Genomic DNA, 25000 nt, shown 5'->3' with positions numbered 1-25000 from the left:
AATAGCCACAGTATGGAGCCACTCTTCAGTCCTAGATGAACAGAGGTTAGTCATGGTCCAGTGGACTTGGTCCTTGAAATGAAGGAGCTACGAAGCTTGGTTAGTGCCCTATGTTTGCACCTCATTCTCTCAGGTCAAGCCTTTATTGTGTTGGCAGTTTTGTTCTGTTAGAGAGGCTACTACTGTACAATCTGACCACTGCAGATTTCTAATCTGCTTATTTATAATTCAAAAGCTTGCCTATATATTAATGAACCCTTAATGAGCTGTTGAAAATGCCTGAATTACAGTCAGATTATTAAACTCAAACAGCCCCGTAATCATACCATTTGAGTGGGCTTTAGGTACTTTTCACATCTGCAGCTTAGTATTGTGAAGGATATGCATTTATTCGGAGAAAGCTTTGTAATAATTTTGACCCGTAATTTATTTATTGCCCTTCGAATGCAGTCGTCTATGCAGATGCTCTCTCCCATTATCTGTGGGGCAGGTGCACAGCATGTTGAAAGACAGCTAATTAGGATTTGCTGAAAGATATGCAAAAACTGTGGGCTTTATAACAAAGCCAAGTTCATTGTTAAACAATGTTTTACTATGTTTGTATGATTTGTTTAAATCTTAGGGATACTGAAATGAATGTTATGGTTATAAGTAGATGGCAAATAGGGTTTTTTTAATAAAAAACTTTGTAATCCTTTGATGACCACATAGTCTAGATGCAAAACTTTATAAACCTCTGTGTATACATTTTGGATTAAAAACAAGAGTGACCAATTTTTAAATTGCTGTTTTTTCAAGTTTTAGTTTGAAGATATTAAAATCATTTGATAAGCATACAATTCAGTTCATTCTGGTCCTTGCAAGTTTAGGTTCATTAAAACGTTTTTAGATGCCCAGAGGAGCATGTGTTATGATTGGAAGCCATGTGCGACTTAGGGAGGTTAGTAACTAAGTAATATTGAGTAAATGATAAAAAATAAAATAGTAAGTTGAATGTAAAATAAGAAAATAAATACAAATATTCAAATAATTTTGGAAACTAGGTATTACTTAGAGATCTATACTCATGACTTTCCTTAATAGAAAAGAAATTTGATTCACTTCTCACACTGCAGTTATGAAAATGACTTCAGTATTGATGAATAGCCTTCTCGACATTGCCTAATTACCAAGTGCTCTAGTACTTTTCATCCAAAGGAATAGGGACTTTTTATCAGGAAATGATTTTTCTGATTAGATTTGATTCACATAGTTTATAAAATAAGTTCAGAAGGATTTCATTGAAACATTTTTTCCTGTACTTGAGACAAACACATAAGTGTTAATTTACTTATGATTTTAGAAGAGATAATATTCATCATGAGAAAAAAATGTTGTATCAGTTGAAAATACAGACTTGAAATTATTTTTCTGTTCACTACTATCGATTATAAGAATTGTTTCTTATTGGTATGGTAATGGTTTATACACCGATTGTTGTTGTTGTTGTTGTTGTTTGCTGTTGAGTCGCCCTGACTCATAGCGACCCCTCCTTGGGTTTCCGAGGCAGTATCACTACGGAAGTAGGATTGTATGTATAAAGTACCACAGATGACTAATTCATTTGTGCCTTTTTTTTTTTTTTCCCCCTTGAAGAATCTCCTTCTTCTGCCTCTCTTACAGTCTGTTTCTTTGTATATTAGTTATGGAGTATCTTATGTTGTTTGCAACATTTATACAGGGAAGTATAACTGACTGTTGATGTTTATTTGCTATTAAAGAACCTCACCAAATGTCCATAAGGGGAAAATAAATGCATATAAACCTGGAAGGAAACCTGAAGGTAGATAAAGAACACATTTCCAGGAGAAGTACCAGTACCTATATGAATACAAAAAAGAAACAGCAAACACAAAAATGTGAGCAAAGATTTAGTTTAAAAAGGAGGAAGTTAAGGAACTCCCAAACAAATACTATAAAAGTGAAATAGAGCCGAAGTGTCAGATAAAAAGTTGCTTAGTAAGCCCTCAAGGAGCCCTGGTGATAAAGTGGTTAAGGCATTTGGCTGCTAACCAATAGGTCAGCGGTTCAAACACCTCAGTCGCTGTGTGTAAGAAAGATGAGGCAGTCTGCTTCCATAAAGATTTACAGCCTTAGAATCCAGTTGGGGTCGCTGTGAGTCAGAATAGACTCGATGGCAGTGAGTTTCGATTTGAGTCTGAGTAAGCGCTCACTGCGTGCCAGATGTACAGAAATCTTGGTATGTAGAACTAGAAGCATAGCTAAGCCAAGAGATTTAACGTCTAACAAAATGAGATAGAAAGGAAAATCAAAGATGTTAAATTAGAAATACCAACTTAACCAGTACTTGGCTGTTCTAAAATAATATTTGGCAGGTTCTTCTAGAAGAACTAGCAAATATATATTTATGTATCTTTAATTACCAGCAATATGTTGATGCTAATTATATCTTATTTAAGAGAGTTAACTAACTTTTTGGTTTTCTAAATGAATTTATTATATCATAGTTTTCAAATGTTATTTATTCACCTTTGAGAAGCCAACAGATATATTTTTAAATTGTGGTGAGTTAGTTTTATTATCCAGTTGAAGTTATCCTGAAGTCTATTTTTAATTGAAAGTGACAGCTCTAAAGTGTTTTGAGGGAGGAAATTAAAGTTGTACATTTGAGTTGAGCCACCAAGAGCTCTGTCATGCTGTGGGTGTAACTCAGGACATCTAGGAATAAAATCTGTTCTTAAAAAAGTGGATGGTATTTTAGGCTAGCATGTAAAATCACAGAGCTTGTGCTCAATTGAGTACTTGGCAGCTTATAGATGTTACTGTCATGTAAGTTGCACTAGACACAGAGTGTGCACCACTGTGGATTAACAACAACAGGCACAGAAGCAAAAGGCAGAATCCTAATGTAAACATGCAGATGCCAACTTCCTTTTTCTGCTTCCCCCAAGATCATTGTAACTAGTGCAGGAAACCTGCTTTTAAACAGATTTACAGAGGTTAATTGGGCTGGGATATTTTAGATTATGTTAAACATTAATGAAAATGCTGATTTTGAGCTGTCATGACTCCAGTGCTTTTTATACCATGATAATTATTTTAAAACTTTGTCTTCTGTGTTGTTGAAAACATCTTGGCAGAAAGCCTGTGTGACCTGATTAAACCTATGAGTTGTCAGCTGTGATCTATAGTACGCAGATGAGGTTGCTGACTGGGCATCACTTAGGAAGTTCTTGATTTAAAAGCAAAATTAGATTGAGACTACTGTGCCCAGAAATGTATTGCCATATCAGTGGCACATTTTTAATACTGTATTTAGTGTCCTGGTTTTATTGTTTACAGGAAATGGCTTAACAACATTCATTTAATAACTTTTTTTTAAGTATAGCTAATTATTTCATATAAATAAGTTTTTTAAAAAAATTGTTTCATAATGTATGTATTTCTCTTCTCCCCTTAAAATATATGATAGAAAAGCCCATCTAATCTTGTTTATTTTCTAGTTTTTGGATATTGTAAACTAATTATTCTATGGGAATTTTAATTATTCCTCCAACTGTATGGACAAACAGAAAAACTATGTTTTGATGGGTTTGTTTAATATCCTTTGAATTGTTTTCTTTTCTCAAAACCTACAGGGTTTTTTTTTTAATCTCTTCCCATTTTGTGTTTAAATAATTTATTTCTGGGAAGCTTGGATGTTTAAAGTTGTCTAAGAAACCAAGGTTACCTTTTTATAAGGGTCCAGTCTGGCAGAAATTAATTTTGGGATGGGGGAAGATATTCCAGATAGAAATTCTAGGATAGATATAAATATTATCTTAAAAAGAATTCTCACACCTAGTCAAGCTTATTGGTCAAATGTGAATAGTGAAGTACTCAGCATGAATTGTAGTACACTAATTTGTTTGATCATTTTCTCAATAAGCAAAATACTCACACTATTTGTCCTCTGTTTCTCGCTTCTTCTCTCTGTCTCTCTCTTTCTTTCCTTGAAGGTCTCAGCATCAGAGGAGCCCAGGAGGAGGACCCTCCCGATCCCCAGCTAATGAGACTGGACAATATGCTTTTGGCAGAAGGGGTTTCAGGTCCTGAGAAAGGTGGGGGATCGGCGGCAGCAGCTGCAGCCGCGGCAGCCTCTGGAGGTTCTTCAGATAACTCTATTGAACACTCAGATTACAGAGCCAAATTGACCCAGATCAGACAAATCTATCATACAGAACTGGAGAAATATGAACAGGTCAGCAGCCGCCACTCTCATAGTCCTGCACAAACCCTCTATTGCTCTTGTTAGACTGCACTAACCAATTCTGAGGGCTGTGAGGGGTAGATGTTAACACAAAGAACAAAATAAATAAGGTCAATCCAAAAATTCAAGTAAATTGTTTCATTCAGTAAAATGAAAACCCTTTGAGATTTCAAAGGGAAAGCTAAACCTATTTTATCCCACCTGCTTGTTTTAGTTTTATTCATTCCTCACATACACATGCCCTTACTACCACACCTATAGTTATTCTTCCCTCTGGTCTGACTGCTTGGTGCTCTTCAAAACTCTTTGTAATTAACATTTATGCACTGGCCTTACTCATAAGCTACAACAAGCTTTAAAGAGAAGTTTTGCATAGTGAGCTTTACCTCCTGTGCTGTGAGCTCCAGAATCCTCCTAGGAATAAATTCTTATGGATTGTGCCAGACTATAGGGGAGGGAGCTAAATTCACAAATAAGCAGGTACTAGCCTGTCTCTCTGAGGAGGAGCCCTCCCAGGATAATTATGGGTACCACGGGACGGGAATACTAGGCGTTGTGTGCTAAGTTTCTGATTAGAAAAAGAATGTGGATTAAAAATGCTGCTCTCAGCAATTACATTCACCATACTTCATTGAATCTAAGATATCTTTGATTTAAGCTGCATTATTATTTTATGTGTCACCAAGAAGAAATTAACACTGTCAATTTAACTATAACATGCCATTGATTGTAACATGTTTCCAAACTTGCGAGATGATAAAATATGGGGAAAATAACTGAGTCTAAGAATAAGATAAAATATTAGTGATTCATTTTAAATACACTTTAGTTGTTAGTTTAAGGCTGAAAATCTGCTTACTGTAAGGAATTCTCATTTGATAAGAATTCTCATTTGGAAAGTTATTAAAAATTATTATGGAAAATTTAAACATACATACAAAAATAAAGAGAACAATAGGTTAAAACCCTATGGACTTAGCCAAGTTTTTGCATCAAAAACTGTTAAGTACTGGTAATTTCTTAGGGTTCAAATTAAGATAAGAAACTCCCTAGATACCCATCATTCAAGTTAAATAATTATCAATATTTTGCCAATTTTATTTTAGTCATCATATCATTTCATCCATAAATATTTCAGTATATAAGTAGGTACTTCCTAAAGTCCATACAGCTTAGTGAGACATGGATATCCCAGGCAGCTTTAATACTGATTACTTATCTCAGTTCCCTGTACAGTTTCAGCTGTGTGTATAGTTTTTTCACTGCTTTTCCTAATATTCTGGGTATAGTGGTACTAAGCAAATGATGAATTCTGTCCCAAAAGTGAGTATGTTTTGAAGAAAGGTAAAATGATTGATGTAACTTTGTGTTAAAATTCAATATAAATTAATACTAGAAGATGTTTTCGTTTATTTTCTGAATTAGGCTTTCTAAGGTCCAAGAGTATCTATAGGAATAATTTTTGATGGAAAGTGTGCAAATTACAGTTCTAGAAAAATTACATATGCACATTAAGAGGATTCAACTTTCTGATTTGATATATGAATACCAAACCAAAAACTAAACTCATTGCCATCAAGTTGATTCCTACTCACAGTGACCCCTTTGGGTTTCCGAAGCAGTAAATCTTTATGGCAGTAGATTGCCCAGTTTTCCTTCTACAGAGTGGCTGGTGAGTTTGAACCGCCAACCTTCTGGTTAGCAGTCAAATGCTTTAGGCACTACGCAACCACAGCTCCTTTGACATATGAATAATTAAGAGTAAATAAAATATGTTATAGTTGAAAAGGTTGCCCTGAGCATAAGCAGTAGAAAATGGTTTGATTTGTGACATAATCCTCATTGCATTATTTTTTGTTAAATATATCTGTATATACTTACTAGATAAATACCAACAATCACCTTGCATGGAAAGATCTATATAATATTAGGACCAAATGGCTTACCTTTTTAGAGGAATTAAGATGGTTCCTTACTATTTCCAAGCAACTTTGTTGGTGCTGTGGTTAAACTTTTAGGCTGCTAACCAAAAGATTGGTGGTTCAAACCCAGCATTTGCTCCACAGGGCAAAGATGAGACAGTCTGCTTCAGTAAAGATTTACAGGCTTGGAAACCCTGTGGGTCAGTTCTGCTATGTCCCGTGGAGTCGCTATGAGTAGAAATTGCCTGGATGGCAGGCAGTGAGTTGGGTTTGGTTTTACTGTCTCCTGCCATGTGTCTTCACACCTGCTTCTTTACCTTCTCGTTAGCCATGTTAAAAATTGAGTGAATCTGGTGTGAGCCAAGTCAAGGTCTTAAGCCTCAGTGCATTAGAAATGCCGTAAGAAAACCCTACAAGATTTTTAGTAACCAGTTGGGTTTTTTGTTTCATTTTGTCTCAAAGATACATGTGTATGCACAAATTCTGGATTAGATATCAAACTGGGAAATAATGAGTTTTGAAATTTAGTCATGAATGTTATTTATGGACATATTCGATAGCCTAATAACTATTTAAGCCTATATTTCCTTTTCTCATTTTTAACACTTTCAATAGGAAAAATATAGATTCATGAAATGCATGTAGTATTATAGACAAATATTTATATGGAATATGGTGACCAACTGGCAGATTCAACAGAATTTTAGTTTACAAATCTTCTATAGGTTCTGAATTGTTTTCAAATGATGTAAAATACACTGCCATCGAGTTGCATCCGACTTATAGCGACCCCTCCTTGGGTTTACAAAGCAATGTAGCAACATTTAATTCTCTTGTGTTGTTTTGGGCTAGCTTTTATAGTTTTGTCTGTGATTCTCTGAAGTTAAAAGGACGAGTAAGTTTTGACACATGACAGTCAACTTTTCCTTTCAGTTCTTAGCATATAAGGGTTTATCTGGGATGGACCATTCAGGGATGTATTTTGGAGTTAGAAGAAAGCTTCAGCAGAGCTGAGTAAGGTGCAGGGGTGTGGCATATCTGAAATAGACGGCATCGTAATTTTTATTTTACAGAGGAGAAAATGAGACTCAGATTAAGTAATTTGTCCAATGTCACACCACTAGTTAGTGTCAGAATCAGGCATTAAAATCCGTTTCTGGCAATATATGTTCCTTTTCCATTGAATTACGCTGCCACCCATGTAGAATTAGAAAATCATTTTGGTACATTTTATCCTATTTGCCCATGTTGGATTGCATTTGAAATGGGAACAGAGCAGAGATGGAAAAACAACTATTTTAGTCACTTTGCAGAAATTGTAGTTTTCCCTCTGTAAGAGTGAACATGGGCATCCTGAATGAGAGAAGGCATATTAGTCAATAGGAAGAGCATACATGTTAAGGCAGAAACTTCATCAGAAAATTGTGTTGAGTCTTTTTCTGTGACGAAATAAATGACATTGGAATCTTAGAGCTATTCACTCTGTGTTTTGCAATGAAACTGTAATGAAAATGTATCTGAAGCCTGTTTAGATTTAGATTGCCATAAAATTAACAAACAACACCACTGCAGTAAATTAAAGTACCTTATAAACACAGCCACATTTACAAAGCTAAGCAGACTAGAGCTACAGTTTGATCAAAATTAAATCCAGGCTGCAAGGCTTGGTTTTATGTTTTTACGTATGTGTTTTAGGAATGATATTATCTTAGAAATCCTGTTTTTTTCCCCCTCACAAAATATCCTTTGATTACATAGGCTTAGATTTAATGATTCTTGTTGACAATTATCTAAATTTATTTATATAAACATTTTTGAAGTATTATATATGGAATATATATGAGAGTAAAATTCTTGAATATCACTACCGACCAAAAGGAAACAAAAAACTATTTTACTTTTCTCTGTTTATCCTGACACTTAGCAGGAATATGGTCATTTTGCTAAGTTTGCAGAAACTCTTGGGTATATTGCCACCTTCTCTAGATGCTTCTGTGCCTTCTTAATGGTTAACTACAAGTTTTCAAAATTGCCATTACCTTCCTTTCTAAATATACTCCTGTGATTAAAGTCCCAGCTGCTATCTAAGAATAGGTGAATTGTAATGAATGTGAACCAATGATTCTAAAAAGCCTTATTTCTAAGAATTGAAAACTTTGAATTAAGATAGTCTTTCTTGGTTCTTCCACCTTTCTACCAAAAGGAAATGGAAACACTGTTTTTTTGCAAATGGCATTTGACTTAGACATTTGTTGTCAGTTAAAAAGAAAAAGATTTGTCATGCCCTCTACAGCTCTCCCACTTTGCTTGTACCAGTGGAAATGCTTGTACACAGGCAATTCACTTTATAATTTACAGCTACTATAATAGAGATGACATTGAAATCTATCTACTATAATTATATTGAAATACATTTTTGCTGAAGGCAGAAATATTGTAAAGGTCCCAACCTTCTCCAAGCATCTGGGAACCTGCTTTCTGAGTTCACAGATGTCTTTTGAATTCACCCCATATATGGGAGTCATTAGAGCCAACATGTACACACTGAGTGTGCTCCAAACCAGTCGGGTACAGTTTGGCTACTAGGGCCTTTCAGATTGCAGGGCAGTGCTGAACCTCAACCATGGTAAAGGCATGTGCTTGTGCTTTTTGAGGATTTAACATTTTGTGCTCAAATTTGCTGACAGAAATGCCTTTGCTTACAAAGGAATTTCATTTTTAACAGGTTAAAAATACTGATGTTATTATAATGAACACTGTGTAGCCCACAAACTCCTAATACCATTTTGCAATTTTTTTTCCTGAAAAGTTAAGAAATAAAGGCAAAAGGATACTAGTACCTGATATAAACTTTGTACTTCATGTTCCTAAACAAAAATTTATCATTCCTTACTCCAAGAGAGGATTTTACTTCTTGTCACCTTTTCTGCAGGGCTTTTTCTTAGTTATCCTTGGTTGGAACAAGTGTTTGAGTGTTCCTTTTTTTTTTTCCTTCAAGTTACTAGTTTATTGATTTTGTGCACCAAATGTGTCTATTTCCACAAGCATGATTAATAAAATGAGTGGTTTTATATTTGAATACTCTTTTTTCCCTTTGGAAGCAGTGTTTGTATTTAGTCAGGCAATGAGAAAGTAGAATTATAGATAATCAGAATAGGAACTTGCTTACATAATAATAGTATAAGAAAATAATATGAATTTCATAAAATTGCCATTTTCACTTGTTGACAGTAACTACCATTTATTGACTATTATGTTTCAGACTCTGTACAAAGAACTTAACATATATAATCTTTTCAAAACTCCCATGAAATAGATCCCTAAACCATTGCAGTTAGGTAAGAATTGTTGCGGTACAACAAATATTTCATCTTGGTTGCCATTCCTGAATTTGGTCTCATTCTAAAACAAGAAGAGTTTGTTGAAATAATAAGCGTTCTATAAATAAAAACACTACAGTATTGGACTAGTTACTTGCAGGGTTATAACTAGGCGTTGTTGTTGTTGTTGTTATGTGCCATCGAGTTGGACCCGACTCATAGCGACCCCCATCCTTGGGTTTCCGAGGCAGTATCACTACGGAAGTGGATTGCCCCATCTTCCTTCCGAGGAGTGGCTGGTGGGTTTGAACCGCAGCCTTCTGGTTAGCAGTCAAGTGCCTTAGGCACTATGCTACCAGAGCTCCTATAACTAGGCAATAGTTGTATATAAATTTGGAAGACATCTACTTTTAATAGAAAATTTTTTTTTCTTGCTTTCAGAATAGATTTTAGAATCGGGTATTTAGGATCTGTTACCTACAATTAGCTTCTGTAAGTGGTTATAAGAGACCAATCCAGTTTTTAGATATGATCACTGAGCCATTGTAAAAATTCTTCTAAAATTGATCCTTACCCTTTGTCTGATCTTACTTCTTGACATTCAATGATATGAACTTAAAGGTGGGAAAGTGATTGAATTTTAAATCTATAACTGAAAAAAGCCTCATCACAAAATAAACAAGATCCTTAACATTTAATTTTGAGTGTAAATCAAATATATACAGAATTGAGGAGACAATTTTACTAGCCAGCAAATGTCATTAAAAACATTATCTAGGATTCAAATATTTTGAATCCTCAATTATTACCTGGTTTGGATTTTTAAGGAGAAAGGTTAATAATAAGGATTGATTTAAAATATTTCTATCAGAGTAAAACCTCCCAGGTATTATGTTCACTTAACTGTTATTGCAATGTACGTATTCAGACAAACAAACAAACAAAATTGTACCCTAGATAGTTTTCAACAGCTGAACTTAAAAGAGGTTTTTGCCTCATATTGTAATCAGAAAATTGAAAGAATCAAAACTGTCATTTCCCAAATATTCTAGTTAGCCACAGTGTCACTCCATCTACATTATAGACAACTGACCAAAAAAAAAAAAACAACACTTAATTGAGATTTTCACTTGTAAAAACAATAAGGCAATTTCTCTAAAGTCTGTTTTACTAATACAGTCTTATAGATTTAATGGAGAATATGGTAGATATTTCAAGTGAGCATCCCACGTTACAAATAATAGCATCAATGCTAATACATGATTTGGTGGTCTTTCAAAACGGTTCTGCAATCATTTGATCATTTTTACTGCGTACATATGTTTAAAAATGCATACTTTTTAGGAATGGGAGATGAGGCAGTACTGTGTTCTGCTCTGAAACTGGTACAGATGATGCTGTAAATGAGGCTGTAATTTACTTTCAGTGGTATAAAGGAAAAAAAATCACTTTGCCTAAAGTGTATGCATCTTTCTTAAGGGTGTACCCAGATTTTAATTATCTAAATGTAAATACTTAACGAATTTTACTTAGAGTAATGAGCTAAAGTGCACACTACATAAATGAGATGTTCTAATTAATCATGTATGAACTACTGGTTTAAAGAAAAGCTATGTGAATTCTGTGAATGTTGGGCTATTGCCAAATTGCTAATCAACATTTGCATTCATAGATGGCTTCACTTAATAAGTTGTGAGACATTCAGCAAATGTTTTAGGAAATTATGAGTTTTTAGATGCAGAAACTTTTTGCTATTAACCCTTTTTTCTCATAAGAGCCTTTCCCTGCTTAGTAAACATAGGCAGACACCCATTTTGGAGAGGTGAAAATATGGCTAGAAAATAATTAATAGTGAGCATCTCAGTATCATTCACATGTTTGTTGTTGTTGTTGTTATGTGCCATCAAGTCGGCCCCGACTCATAGCGACCCCTCCTTGGGTTTCCGAGGCAGTATCACTACGGAAGTAGGATTGCCCAACCTTCCTTCCGAGGAGTGGCTGGTGGGTTTGAGGACCTGAATTATTTACCAAAGCATATGCCCTGTTGTAGATAGATGTTACCTTAGTGTTTTGTAAATTGAAATTTGTAGGAATTAGCACTGAATGTGTGCAAATTAGAAATGGTTCTGTATTCCAGTACACCATTCCCAGACTTTTTGATTTAGAATTTAACATACTTGAAATTTTTTAGAGACCCCATAAGAGATTTTGTTCTGTGGGTTTTATCTGTCAATATTTATTATTATAGAAAAGGAAACTGAGAAAATCTCGGAATATGTATTAACTAAAAAATAACAAGAATAAAACACTCTAGGTGTAAATCTATAATAACATAATAGCATTTTAAAAAATAACTGTTTTTAAACAAATGCAAAACTTAGAAGAGTAGCACTGTTTTTACATTTTTGCAAAACTCTTTAATGTAGGGCTTAATAAAAGTCCACTGGATTCTCATATCTGTTTCTACAATCTGTTGTGATAAGGCTGAAGTATATGAAGAAAATTTGGCCTTACACAGATAAAGTCATTGGAAAAGGGAAGAGTATATTAATGACCTTTCAGGTAATTGTGGATATCGTTCTTTGATATTACACCAAAACTTGACAAGTTGTAGTTTCTTACAGATTAGTTGCAATGTGGAATCTGAAATCATATTAACTTTCTGTGTTCTGTTCCTTTAAAATTTGTTGATCATGTTTGCACTCTGAGTGAATCTTCTACTTATAAATGATTTTCTAACATTATACATTGATCATTTGGAAAATACTGATTCACTGGGTTATGCATATCTTCCAAATTTTGACACATTTCATTTTCAATGTTAAAATATTATACATTTTCTTATCTACTCCAAACTAATCAGGAAAAAATCATTAAGTACTGTCAAGCATATGGTGGCAGATGCAAGTTTTCAAAAATTCTAATTTTTACTTGAAAACTCAGATTTTATCATTTGCAATAAATATTGTCAGCTATTCTCCTTAAAGAGATAAGCTCACTCGTTTCAAGAAAATGTCTACCAGATGTCCAGCTCTAAATAATCATAAACACACTGCCATCTAGTCGATTCTGGCTCATAACAACCCCATAGGGTTTCTAAGGCTGTAAAACTTTGTGGAACCAGACTGCCTGGTCTTTCTCCTGTTGAGTAGCTAGTGGGCCCAAACTCCCAGCCTTTTGGTTAGCAGCCAAATGGCTTAGCCACTGTACCTACCAGACTTCCTTCTGAATAATCATAGTTTGTCAGTTTTGCTTCAAGTAAAAATGGTATTCCATGAAAAAAGTGGCCTCAGCTTACAACTTAAACAATCACAAGTACTTTTGGTCAAGACAGCCAATCATGTGGTATGCAGAAATGTGTTTATTTTACTTCCCATTTTGTCATATGATTATTAATGACATGTACTCAGAGATCAAGATGTGATTAAGTGAATAATTTCTATTGTGTCGTCAAGGACATTCCTAAGGATAATTGCTGTGTGTGAGTGTGTGTGTGTGTGAGAGAGAGAAGAATGAAAAAGAAATATGAAAGATTACCTAGTATAGTGTTTCCCAAAAATTTTTCTTAGCACATTGGTCCAATATGGTTGCTACTGGCCACGTGTTGCTATGGAGTACTTGAAATCTGGCTAGTGTGAATTGAGATGTGCTGTGATGTAAAACACATTCTTAATTTCAAAAACTTACTGCCAGAAAAAAAAAAATGTAAAATGCCTCAATAGGTGTTTTTTAAAACATCTCAGAAGGAAGATTGGGCAGTCTACTTCTGTAAAGACACTGCCTCAGAAACCCAATGAGGGGTCGCTATGAGTCAGATCCGACTCGACGGCAGTGAGTTTGAGTTATTATATGTTGAAATGTTAATTTTTTTTCACATAGTAGGTTAAGTAAAATATGTCAAAATTAATTTTACCTGTTTGTTTTTTAATGTGACTAGTAGAAAACCTTACAATTATATATATGGCTTGCAATATTTTTCTGTAGGGCAGTGTTGTTCAAAAGAGGTTTTGTGGCCATGTTTATTTGGGAAAAGTTGAGTATACCATTTTCCCTTAAAGATTTATTATGCATATTGGCAATTCTGAGGAGTCCTGCACAAGAAAAATGTCTTAAAGCTTTGGTTAATGTAGCATTTCCCAAACATGCTATATTCTTGGACCATCTGTTAACATTCTATAGAACTAGCTGCAACTCAGCTTACTGCCGTGGAGTCGGATCCAACTCATAGTGACCCCTTCCTTGCGTCAGAGCTCCTAGCTATGGAACTATGGAACTTATTGATCCCAGTTTGTGTAAACATCATTCTAGTTCAGTTTTCTTCAGTTTGCTTATTAGAAAATGGAGGGCTAGAGTTGGAAAATTACATATATTTAAAATTATATGAATATCTCTTTATGGAAAATTCAAGAGAAAAAAGTACACATATATTTTTTACAGTGTGACCAATTATTTGGCATAAGATAGTTGAAGCTGATAATGGAGTGTCAGGGAAAATCTTAAATTTACTCTTTATTTTATTTTGCTTAAAGATAGAAAGAACTTATAATTTTGGAGCTATAAAGTTTCTTCTCTTTTTACTGTTTCATAACCTAGGATAATAATTCCTCACCTTTTTAATTATGGACTGGCTGAGAATCTGAAAAGAAAGCAAAACGTCAAAATCTCTCCTTAGGAAATGCAGAGTGCACATAAGTTCTATAGGATTTCAGGGGGCCATAGACCTTTTAAGCCTATCTATGGACTTCCTGTTAATAGGTGCTATTGAGTCAGTTCCAACTCTTAGTGACCCTGTATACAACTGAACGAAACACTGCCTGGTCGTTTGCCATCCTCACCGCGACCCTGTATACAACCTAACGAAACACTGCCCGGTCATGTGCCATCCTCACCGCGACCCTGTATACAACTAAACGAAACACTGCCCGGTCGTGTGCCATCCTCACCGCGACCCTGTATACAACAAAAGGAAACACTGCCCGGTCATATGCCATCCTCACCGCGACCCTGTATACAACTAAACGAAACACTGCCCGGTCGTGTGCCATCCTCACCGTTGTTACCATGCTTGAGGCCACTGTTGCAGCCACTATACCAATCCATCTCATTAAGGGTCTTCCTTCTTGTTGCCCATCTACTTTACCAGGCATGAAATCCTTCTCCAGGCGCTGGTCCCTCATGACAGCATGACCAAAGAGCGAGAGGTGAAGTCTTGGCATTCTTGCTTCTAAGGAGCATTCTGGCTGTACTTCCAACACAGATTTGTTTGTTCTTCTGGTAGTGCATAGTATATTTAATATTCTTTATAAACACCCTGATTCAAATACATCAGTTTTTCTGTCTTCCTTATTCATTGTCCAGCTTTCATATGCATATGAGGCTATTGAAAATACCATGGCTTGAGCCAAGTACACCTGAATCTTCAAAGTGATATCTTTGCTCTTTAATGTTTTAAGTCTTTTGCAGCACATTTGCCCAATCCAGTATGCCATTTGATTTCTTGATTGCTACTTCCATGGGCATTGATTGTAGATCCAAGTAAAATGAAATCCTTAACAACTTCAATACTTTGTCTGTTTATCATGATACTGTTTTTGGTCCAGTTGTGAGGATTTTTGTTTTCTTGATGTTGAGGTGTAATCCATACTGAAGGCTGTAGTCTTTGATCTTCATAAGTAAATGCTTTGAGTTCTCTTGGCTTTCAGCATCCTAGGTTGTGTCATTTGGATATCGCAGGTTGTTAATGAGTAGTCTTCTAATCCTGAGGCCATGTTCCTTTTCATATAGTCCAGTTTCTCAGATTATTTGCTCAGCATACAGACTGAATATGGTGAAAGGACTACAGGTTAAGAATTCCTCATTTGTGGTTCAAGGATAATAAATTAACAAAATAATCAACATTATTCTCTCTCTCAGACCAAATGTAAAGCTCTTTGAGTTGTAGTACAAAAGCTCAATCAGGATATACTATGTATATTCCATAATTTTACATTCTGAAGAATGGTATAAGTCTAACACAGGGTTGCTACTCACAATAAATTTAAAATTTCTTCAGACTTAAAGCATGTAAAAACTAAACTTTTAAGTATGACTCATTTTACCTTGCCTTAGAAATATTCGTAGAAAAGTTACACAAAAGCTTAAGTAACTGAAACACCTAGTGTACTTGAAAGGTTAGTTCTCTAATGAGCAGTTAGATAAACCATCATGTGCTATATGTGAGCAATGTTCAGGATATCTGTAGGGAAGTAGACATTATTAAAGCTTCAAAATGTGCCTCGCTTTGATCGGTGATTTGATTAGTGATTGTTCTATCTGCTCACCCTCGCAGGGCCATCCATGCGTTAAGATGCAGAATCTCCTATCCTGCCTTTTTAACGAAAATGCCAGATGTTCTTCTTCCTTTTTTTTTTTTTTTGGTCCAGAATATAAACTGATGCTTTATTTACCAAGCCAGTACTGAATTTCAGTATAGGTCCAATTACATGCAGGCTTGTATATGTAAAAGATTATAGGTGAACTGAAAGACAGGGACTACAGATTGTAAACTAAAATGTTTCATCACAATCTGATTCTTATTTATTATTTTTTTTTTCCTGCCTTTGCCTGAAGATTCAAGCTGCTTTACCTATCTTCCAGGAGATGACATGTATCTACTCATAGGACCTATACCAAGCTAAATTACGCTAGAACATTGAAATGCTTGTCATCCAAATTCCTTTACATGCTAACTCAGATCTGCCTTTCCAGAATTAATCCCCTCTTTTCCTCTAAGGAGCTCTGATAGCATAGTGGTTAAATAGGTTGGCTGCTAACCAAAAAAGTCAGTGGTTTGAACCCACCAGCCACTTTTCAGGAGAAAGATAAGGCAGTCTGCTTCTGTAAAGATCTGCAGCCTTGGAAACCTTATGGGGCAGTTCTATTCTGTCATAAAGGTTCACTATGTATTGGAATCGACTCAGTGGCAGTGGGTTAGGTTACCCCTATATAATCTCTCTATTCCTACTAGCCCCTCTCTGAACTTGCTGCATACCATTTGCAGGGTTTTCCCTGAAATTTCTCCTGACTTCCATCTTTATCCACCTTTCAAAATTCCCATTCTGTAAAGCCCAAGTATCACTTTAACCATGAAGCCTTATGTGATCTCTGCCTCCAGATGAGAATAATCTCTATTGGAACTTATAGAGCACTTATTAATATCATCCTTGGGACATTTAGCATAGACCACCTTGCGTGAAAATTAGTTTTCTGAATGTTTTCTGTCATTCAAGGCCAGATCCCCATCTTGTTCATTTTTATGTCCTCACAGCACTTGGAAACATTAGAACTTTGCAGGCCTTCAGTAAATATTTGTTGAATAAATATAATGCCTAAGAGATAATAGAGGTTGCTTAGTATTAACTGAACATATATTTATATGAAGGAGTGGGTAGAGGAGTATCCTTCAATGGAAAAATCTCTTTTTGGAACTGGGAAAAGGTGGGAGGTCAAAGGGTAGTTGAGTGCTTTATCTCCCATGCAGGTCTAGCCGGTCATAGTTTCAGAATTCTTGCTGCCCCATCTAACTGCCACTACACATCACTCACAGATACTTTAGTTTTTCATTTTAACCCTATTCATGGCATAATGCTGTTGGCAATTGCGAATGAAGTGAAAATTCAGATGCGTTAATATCTGGGTATGATAATATAAAATATCAGTTTCCTAAGATGTGATTTTTTTTCTTTCTCTTTACAGGCATGTAATGAATTCACTACACATGTGATGAACCTTCTCCGAGAACAGAGTAGAACGCGTCCCATTTCCCCGAAAGAGATTGAAAGGATGGTGGGCATCATCCATCGAAAATTTAGTTCCATCCAGATGCAGCTCAAACAAAGCACTTGTGAAGCGGTTATGATTTTAAGATCAAGATTCCTTGATGCCAGGTATGTGAGGCCACAAATCGATTGTGTGTTTTGATTTTTTTTCTCCTCTTTCACTCTTTGCGTGTGACTTTCTCTAAAACTGCCCAGCTGATGCTTAGATTCTTTAATTTTTCTATAAGAGCTCTTCTTTAAGGTGTGCAGGTCTTTTACCCCATAGTGCCTGCTCTGTTGAGACTTCTTTCTTGGAATAATTGTGCTGATAGCTGCCAATTTGATGACTCAAGAAATGGATAGAATCAGTGTTGCTACAAATGATAGGAAAATGTAGCCTTTCAATCCTGATGCTAGAAATTACTTTTAAGGATAATTTTCTTCATGAAACTCTATTTTAACAAAGGTGTTTTTGTTTGTTTGTTTTCCCTGAATATTACATTGCTTGGGTAAATTATAAGAAAATACTTGGAGGTATTTGATACTCCAGTGAAGGATATGTTATTTTAGTTAATAGCAGTTGCCACAAAACCCCAAACTCTGTATCTCCAAATCAAGTAAGAAAGCCTGTTAATTTCTACTGTGAGGATGACAATTTCCTTTTTATTTAAAGCTTTCACCAAGTTTCAGGAGTTAGGTAATAAGTTTTATGTGGTGTGTTTAAGACCCACTGGCTTATGTAACAGAAGAATTGTCATTTTCCTACTGTAGCCTGCCCCCATAGGGATGTCTCTTAGACATTGCTAAAGCTTATGATCAATCTTCATTCCTAGGAAGGAGTTTCTGTTTTGTTTTGCTTTCTCTGTCTTACATCTGACAGAGGTGAGAATTATCATCCAATATCTTAATATTAAGGAAAATAACTTTAAGTTAACTTCAAAATCTAGAAAGCAAGGTGTGTGGGACAGTCTTCATGCCACAGAGCTTTCTTAGAGCCAAATAAGGAAACATTTGCTACCTAATTATACCACCATTCTCCTAGTTCAGCAAAGCTCTGTTTCATCTCTTTGGTCACCTGTTCTTCTATACTGATTTAGTCACTGGAATTCACTGGTGCTTCATTTTCAACATTTCTCACATAACCTCTTTTTTTCCATCCTTACTTACACTACCCAGTTCATGCTCATCCTTCTATACTTGAACTGACAGAGCACCTGCCTGTGGTCTTGTTGTCTCCAGTCTTATTCCCTTCCAGTTAATCCTCCATTTCTCTTCTCTGTTTCTATAATACCACTATGATCTCTAATTGCTTTGCTTAAAAAGCTTAAAAACCATAGTATCTTTTCAATGATGGATATATTTAAAGCCTTGTATGCCCTGTCTGTAGCCTGCATTACTTCTTAAATGTAATTTAAATGTAATTTTAAAACTTTTTAAAATTAAGTTTTTTATTCTATTTCAAAAATGCCAACTACTATAGAAAATTTATAGAAGGATGAGGGTAAAAGACAGCTACATTTTTCACCACCTTAAAAAAATAATATTTTAGTGTACTGTCTTCTGTTTTCTTTTTGAGCACTTTTTTATTTTTCATAAATTTTTTTGATGGTTCAATGTGCATAACTTGGTCTCCTGCTTTTTTGAAAAAAATTAGTATAAATAAATAAACAGACATTTTTTGTGTAGTATAAGCTGTACTTTTTAATACAATTTTGATGGTATTTTCATTCTACCTGATGTACGTGTAGCAAGTAATTTACTTAACCATTCCCCTGTTTTTGAGCATTTAAGTTGTTCTCATTAATTTCCAATATAACTCCTTCCTCCTTTCCTCATTCCACAAATGTTTGTTTATGCTGAAGATTTAGTGGTGAACAAGACAGGTAAAAAGACGTATTTGCCCTGATTGAGTGTACATTCTACTTGGTGAAACAGACAATAAGCAGGTAAACAAATATACTATCCTATTTGATAATATAATGTCAGAGTAAGTCCTCTGAAGAAAAATACGGTAAGAGGAGAGAAGATAATGGAGAATAGGGCACTATATTTATGAAAACTAATGTTCAAATACATTTAACCATATTAATCTTTAGAATTATTTCCTAAGGATTAATTTCAAAAATAGAATTCTTAGATAAGAGAGTTTGAACATTTTTAATGTTCTTATTATATATCACTCAGTAGTTCTTTCCTGTGATTCATACAAAATGAAATGCCTCTTGGTCTTATCTTATACATGTGTGGTTTACTTTTCCTAGAATTCCTTCTTGCCTTTGACCACCTACCTTCCCTTCCTCTTACAACAAACTGTGTTCTTGCGGCTCCTTTCCCAAGTTGGTCACCAATAATGAATTGTCATCTCAGAAAGTGTTGAATATGGAGCTTGGAACATAGATGTTATTTGATAAATGTTTGTTGATCTAGTGAGAGCCAGCTCACCCTTTCAAGCCCAGTCAAAAGGTTCCCTCTTTAGGAAGCCCACCTTCATCACCCCACTGCACATCAGCCCTTGCTTCCCTTACAAACTGACACTATGTTTACACAATTTCTCGAGACCAACTGTTGTGCACACTACCTTTTATTGAAGTCTTTCATGAACATTTCTTCATTTCCCTAGCAAAACAGCAGAGTCGTTGAAAGCAGTGGCCAAGTCTTACATGACAGTTCCCACAACTTCAGAAAAAGACTTACATCAACAAATAATTTGTTTGATTAAGATGAATGCATATTTCCATTTAATACTTTAAAAAGTCAAAAGAGTAAAGGAGGTCACTTCACAAAGCTAACAAGCCAAAAATATTTTTGAATTACCAAATTTGAACATTTTAATAAAAATATGATACAATAAAGATATTTAAAAGTATGTCTGATAGAAGGGAATCCTTCCTAACACAATTACTATATTATTTCTGCTGTTATTTTCCGATTCCTGTCAACATGTGTCCTTATTTTTTACATAGCTGTATTCATAATGTACACCTAAATGATTTATTTCCTCCCCCAAGAGAAAGTGTGTTAACAAGCCAGAGAGAGCAGAACCAGGATGAGAAGGTGGCAGAGCTTGCAGCCGAGTCCCTTCTCCCACAGAGACTGCTGTTAGTAACACTGTGATGCTGATGGGACTCGCCCCTGGGACTGATGCACCACTGCACACTGGCCTGAGGCACAGCCATTTAGAGTGTGATGAACCCTGTTGGGAAGGAATCTTTGGGGGAAATGCTTAATGGGCAATTTCTACAGGATGCTTTTCTTAAAAATAAATAAAGTATAAGACCAAATTCTCTCATATGCCTTCAAGGGAATGCAAATACTAAGCTTTAGTTCCATCTATTCGTGTAGTGTCTCTTAGCAAAGCCCTGTGCACTGAGAAGGCAAGGTGGTTCTGCTCAAGGCAAAAATGCTCACTCAGATATATGATTCCCTTGCTTACTCTGGTTTTCTACAAGGCCATACTCACATTTTCTTGATAATTGGACAAGCCGGAGCACTAGCACACAACATTTAAGGACAAATTTGTGTAGGCCCCTCTCCATTTCCAGTAGAAGTGTTGTAGTTTGGACACAGCCAGAATGTCTGGGGAGAGGTGTTCTGTTCTTCCTATAAATTTGTTCTCTGAGGTTTTTTCTGTTTGCTGAAAACTATTTCTAGGTAAAATCAATAAATGAGCCAAACTCATTTTTGCCTTCCTAGACATAGTTCTGCTCATTCTCGTCACAAATCCCCATTTCCCAAAGATAACTGTCATCTACTCTGAGCTTTGCTGTTGGACTCTCTATTTTAAATTGAGAATCACACACTTTCATATTTACCTATTATGGAATTGAGTGGAGTGGCTGGATCAAAAATGCAGTGGAGGTTAGAGTAAACAGGTACATATTTAAAGGAACAGGCGCCACTCAGTCTTAGTATACAGGCTGCCTTGAGGAGCATGTTCCTTAAATGACTGATCTTCCATTTTTTCATAAGAAGTCAGAAATCCAGATTTTTATGAGCGGGTTATTACTGGGTTATTACTGTATAGTTCAACAAATAATCTCTGTGGGAAAGGTGATATCTATAGGCCTAATAGTTTCAATATCTAGTCTAGATTTTTCCTACTCTACTCATCCACCTACCTGTCCATCTGTTCATCACAGTGTGCCTCTTTAAAGTGCCCCCAACTCAGGGCCTTATTTTTCTTTTCATGAAATGCATAGCTCTTTCAAAAATACTAATTGCTCTTCTTGGTGTATTTTTTCTTACCTTCCTTACCACTCTTCCCCTACCACCTCCTCCATCCAGGATTATCAAATCCTGTTGATTTTAATCCCCAAATAGATGTTAGAGCTCTTCTTTATCCCTCAGGAAACTATGGTTTAACCTTTCGAAAATGATTGAAATTAAGGAATTTCAGGACTCAACCCAAGGAGACGCTTTGATCAGACTTCAGTTTCTGTTTCCTTGATTCTCCCTTAATGTTGAGATGTAGATCACATACTTAACCTGCCTTGTAGTGACATCATTTTAGCTAGACGAATCTCATAAAATACATGTATTTACAACTGCGTCCTGACTCTGTGTCTTTTATGAGTGCAGAATATCACACTAGAGAAGATTATTAAGATTGTTTATAAGAAAGCATTAAAATTATTTGGGGAGAAAAGTATTTTCCAGTTACTGAAGTATCTAATGTGAAGTGAAAAATGGCTAATTTTCAGTCTAGAATACTTCAAAATCTTAATAACAAAGCCCAAATGTAAATAACCTTTCTGCCATTTGACGCATGGTGTTAGTAAATATTTGATCTCTCTTACCGCATCACCCGTCTCCCAGCAAAAACAAAAACTTGTTCTCCCCTACTCTTTCCCTTGTGAGCAAATCATACCTCAGTCCAGGCTGTTGCTTAATAATAAAAATCCAGAAGTCCTTGTTGATGAAGGTTAACCCCTTACCTTCCTTCTCTCTCTTCCCCATCACCCTCCCCTCCCTTATCCAATCTATCATCAGGTCCTATCACTTTTACCTCTCAAGTAGATCATTGATCTTTTTATTTCCATTGCTCTCACCCCACGCTGAGTTATCGTCATCTCTCAATTGGACCACTGCAGTTGTCTCCTTCAGAAAAACCAAACCAAACTCACTGCCGTCGAGTTGGATCTGACTCATAGCGACCCCTCCTTGGGTTTCGGAGGTGGTATCACTACGGAAGTAGATTGCCCAGACTTCTGAGGAGTGGCTGGTGGGTGTGAACTACCAGCCTTCTGGTTAGCAGTCAAATGCCATAGGCAGTAGTACACCACCAGAACTCCTTTTGTCTCCTTAGCTGGTTAGTTTATTTCCTTTCATGCTATTCCCTAACTGTTCTTACAGAATAATCTCTTTAAAACAAAACTTTAAACCTTTTATAGCTTCCTATTACACTTAGAATGAAATCTAAAAATTCTTAGGGAGTCCACTAAGCCTTGAAAAATCTGGCCCCTGCCCACCCTTCCAGATTCACCTCATACATTCCCTGGTTTTTACTGTGTGCCAGCCTCCTCTCACCCCTTGGATTTGCCAAGCTCTTTCTGTTCCAGGTCCCTTTCTTCTGCCTCTTCTTTTCCCTGCTACCTTTTGTCTAATTAACTCCTGCACATTCTCCAGGTCTCAGATTAAATATCACTCCTTCTAGGAAACCTTTCTTGACTCCATAATCTGTGTGAGGCTTTCCTCTTAGAAACTTTCATTTCATCTCTAGGATTCTTTTCTTTCATGGTACTTATCAGTTACTGTAGTTTATAATTAATTATTTCTGTGATACTTGTTTAATATCTTTGTTTCCTATTATACTCTCCCTGAGCTCTCCATTCCCCTGTAAGCTGTCTGGTAGCAGGGACCTTGTCTGTTTTGTTCTCATTGGATCTCCACTGAGTGCCTAAAACACAGTAGGTCCTCAACAAATGTTTGTTGAATAAATGAAAGAATGAAATAAATTGTGCTTTACATTTACTATTTTTCTTAATGATCCTACGTCTTAAAATAAGTTGGATAGTGCTTTGGAGGATACCAAAAACAAAATTTACAATATCATAGTGATAAATTAGTCCCTTAGGAATGTCTAAAAATAAAAATCTACTTTGTTATGTGATCCTAATTAATCTATCTCTCTTTACTTAATGCTGGTTATAACAGATTCTTTTCTTTGTTCTTGTCATAGACGGAAAAGGCGTAACTTCAGCAAACAGGCCACAGAAATCCTGAATGAATATTTTTACTCACACCTCAGCAACCCCTACCCCAGTGAAGAAGCCAAAGAGGAACTGGCCAAGAAATGCAGCATCACAGTGTCACAGGTGAGAGAAGACCCAGTGGCTCTGTCTTGTCCCCTATCAGTCCAGCACCCCTGTTCCTTCTTTAGGGCTTTCTCATCATTTCATATCCAGATGTCCCAGCATTAAAGAAGATATAAAGAAAATCTAAATATTTCCACATTTTTATGAAAGATTTTAATGCTTAATTTTTATTTTCAATCTTAAGTAGCAGGGACTCAACAATAATCACACACACCTTTCTCCTGTATACTGTAGAGAGGACATAAATGTGCCATGGGGAGAGACATGTTTTACACTGAAGTAACTGTCCAGTAAATAGTTTATAGCCCCAGTTTCCCTGAAGTAGATGACTAACGTAAGTTTCTACCAGTGAGAAACCAATTCATTTGTTGCCAAATTGAATTTAATGTAACTCTTTGGTGAAAGTTTTAAGGAATTTGCCAAGCCTCTTCTTGATACCTATGCTATAACATTTGGGTCTCAAGGATTTCTTTGCTTCATTTTTTATTTGTTAGACAGAAGAATTACGTTCATACCTGTCCCTGGTTCTGTTATTGTCCATGTGTAATAAATTGGCCCTTAAGGTTAGCTATTACCTTCTAACAACAACAACAACAAAATATATTTACTTTTAGGCAAATAAACTGTTTGGATTGAGGATTAGTGACATAGAAATAAACAACTTTTTACCTTCTTAAGATATATCCTATTGGCATTAGCTAGCTCTAAAATACAATTTTATTTAAATAGCATATCGCTATATATTGATTCATGTGAACAGCATTACTTTATAACATGAAAAATGATTCTTAGAGTAGAACTTAAAAGGAAAAAGCTGATCCTTCACCGAATTTCAGTGTTCTCTAGGGCTTAAAACCAAAAAACCAGACTTACTGCCGTCAAGTTGGATCCAACTCATAGCAACCCCTCCTTGGGTTTCCGAGGCAGTATCACTACGGAAGTAGACTGCCCAACCTTCCTTCTGAGGAGTGGCTGGTGGATTTGAACCTCTGGCCCTCTGGTTAACAGTCAAATGCCTTAGGCACTACACCACCAGAGCTCACACAAAATTTTAAAGGTAGTTTCTAAATAAATATTCTTGTTGTAGATCTGAAGTCCAAAATAGTATAGAGTTCTTTCAGATCTCAACAAGGGGTTCTTATCAGTGTTTTAAGTCATTGTTATGTAAGGGATCAGGATATGACTTTAAGATAATTTCCAGTTCCTACTTTGGCATTGTTTTCCACAGAACCTCCAAAGCAACCTTAGATATATAATTAAGATTTCATTTAAGGTTTGTTGTCATTCTCTTATGAGATTGTAGTGTGTCTTGGTTCCTTTGGTTTGAAATGGAATATAATTAATTTTGGTTTCCAGCTTATAAAGGCATATTTAAAATATTACTGTTGTTGTTGTTGTT

General features: G+C 35.7%; 1 protein-coding gene across 1 annotated transcript in view; it reads left to right on the top strand.

The window, feature by feature from the left end:
- Positions 1-25000, top strand: part of PBX3 (PBX homeobox 3) — a 317478-nt gene that overhangs the window by 264246 nt on the left and 28232 nt on the right. Inside the window, exons 3-5 of the mRNA XM_007944331.2 lie at positions 3999-4240; positions 17226-17416; positions 23466-23601. Coding sequence (XP_007942522.1) covers positions 3999-4240; positions 17226-17416; positions 23466-23601 — 569 coding nt within the window. The remainder of the gene's footprint in view (positions 1-3998; positions 4241-17225; positions 17417-23465; positions 23602-25000) is intronic.

Source organism: Orycteropus afer, unplaced genomic scaffold, assembly GCF_000298275.1.
Source record: "Orycteropus afer afer isolate SDZICR_OR568_19922 unplaced genomic scaffold, OryAfe1.0 scaffold00123, whole genome shotgun sequence".
NCBI lineage: Eukaryota > Metazoa > Chordata > Mammalia > Tubulidentata > Orycteropodidae > Orycteropus > Orycteropus afer.
Note: the sequence above shows the minus strand (reverse complement) of the source record. Positions and strands in the feature narration are given on the sequence as shown.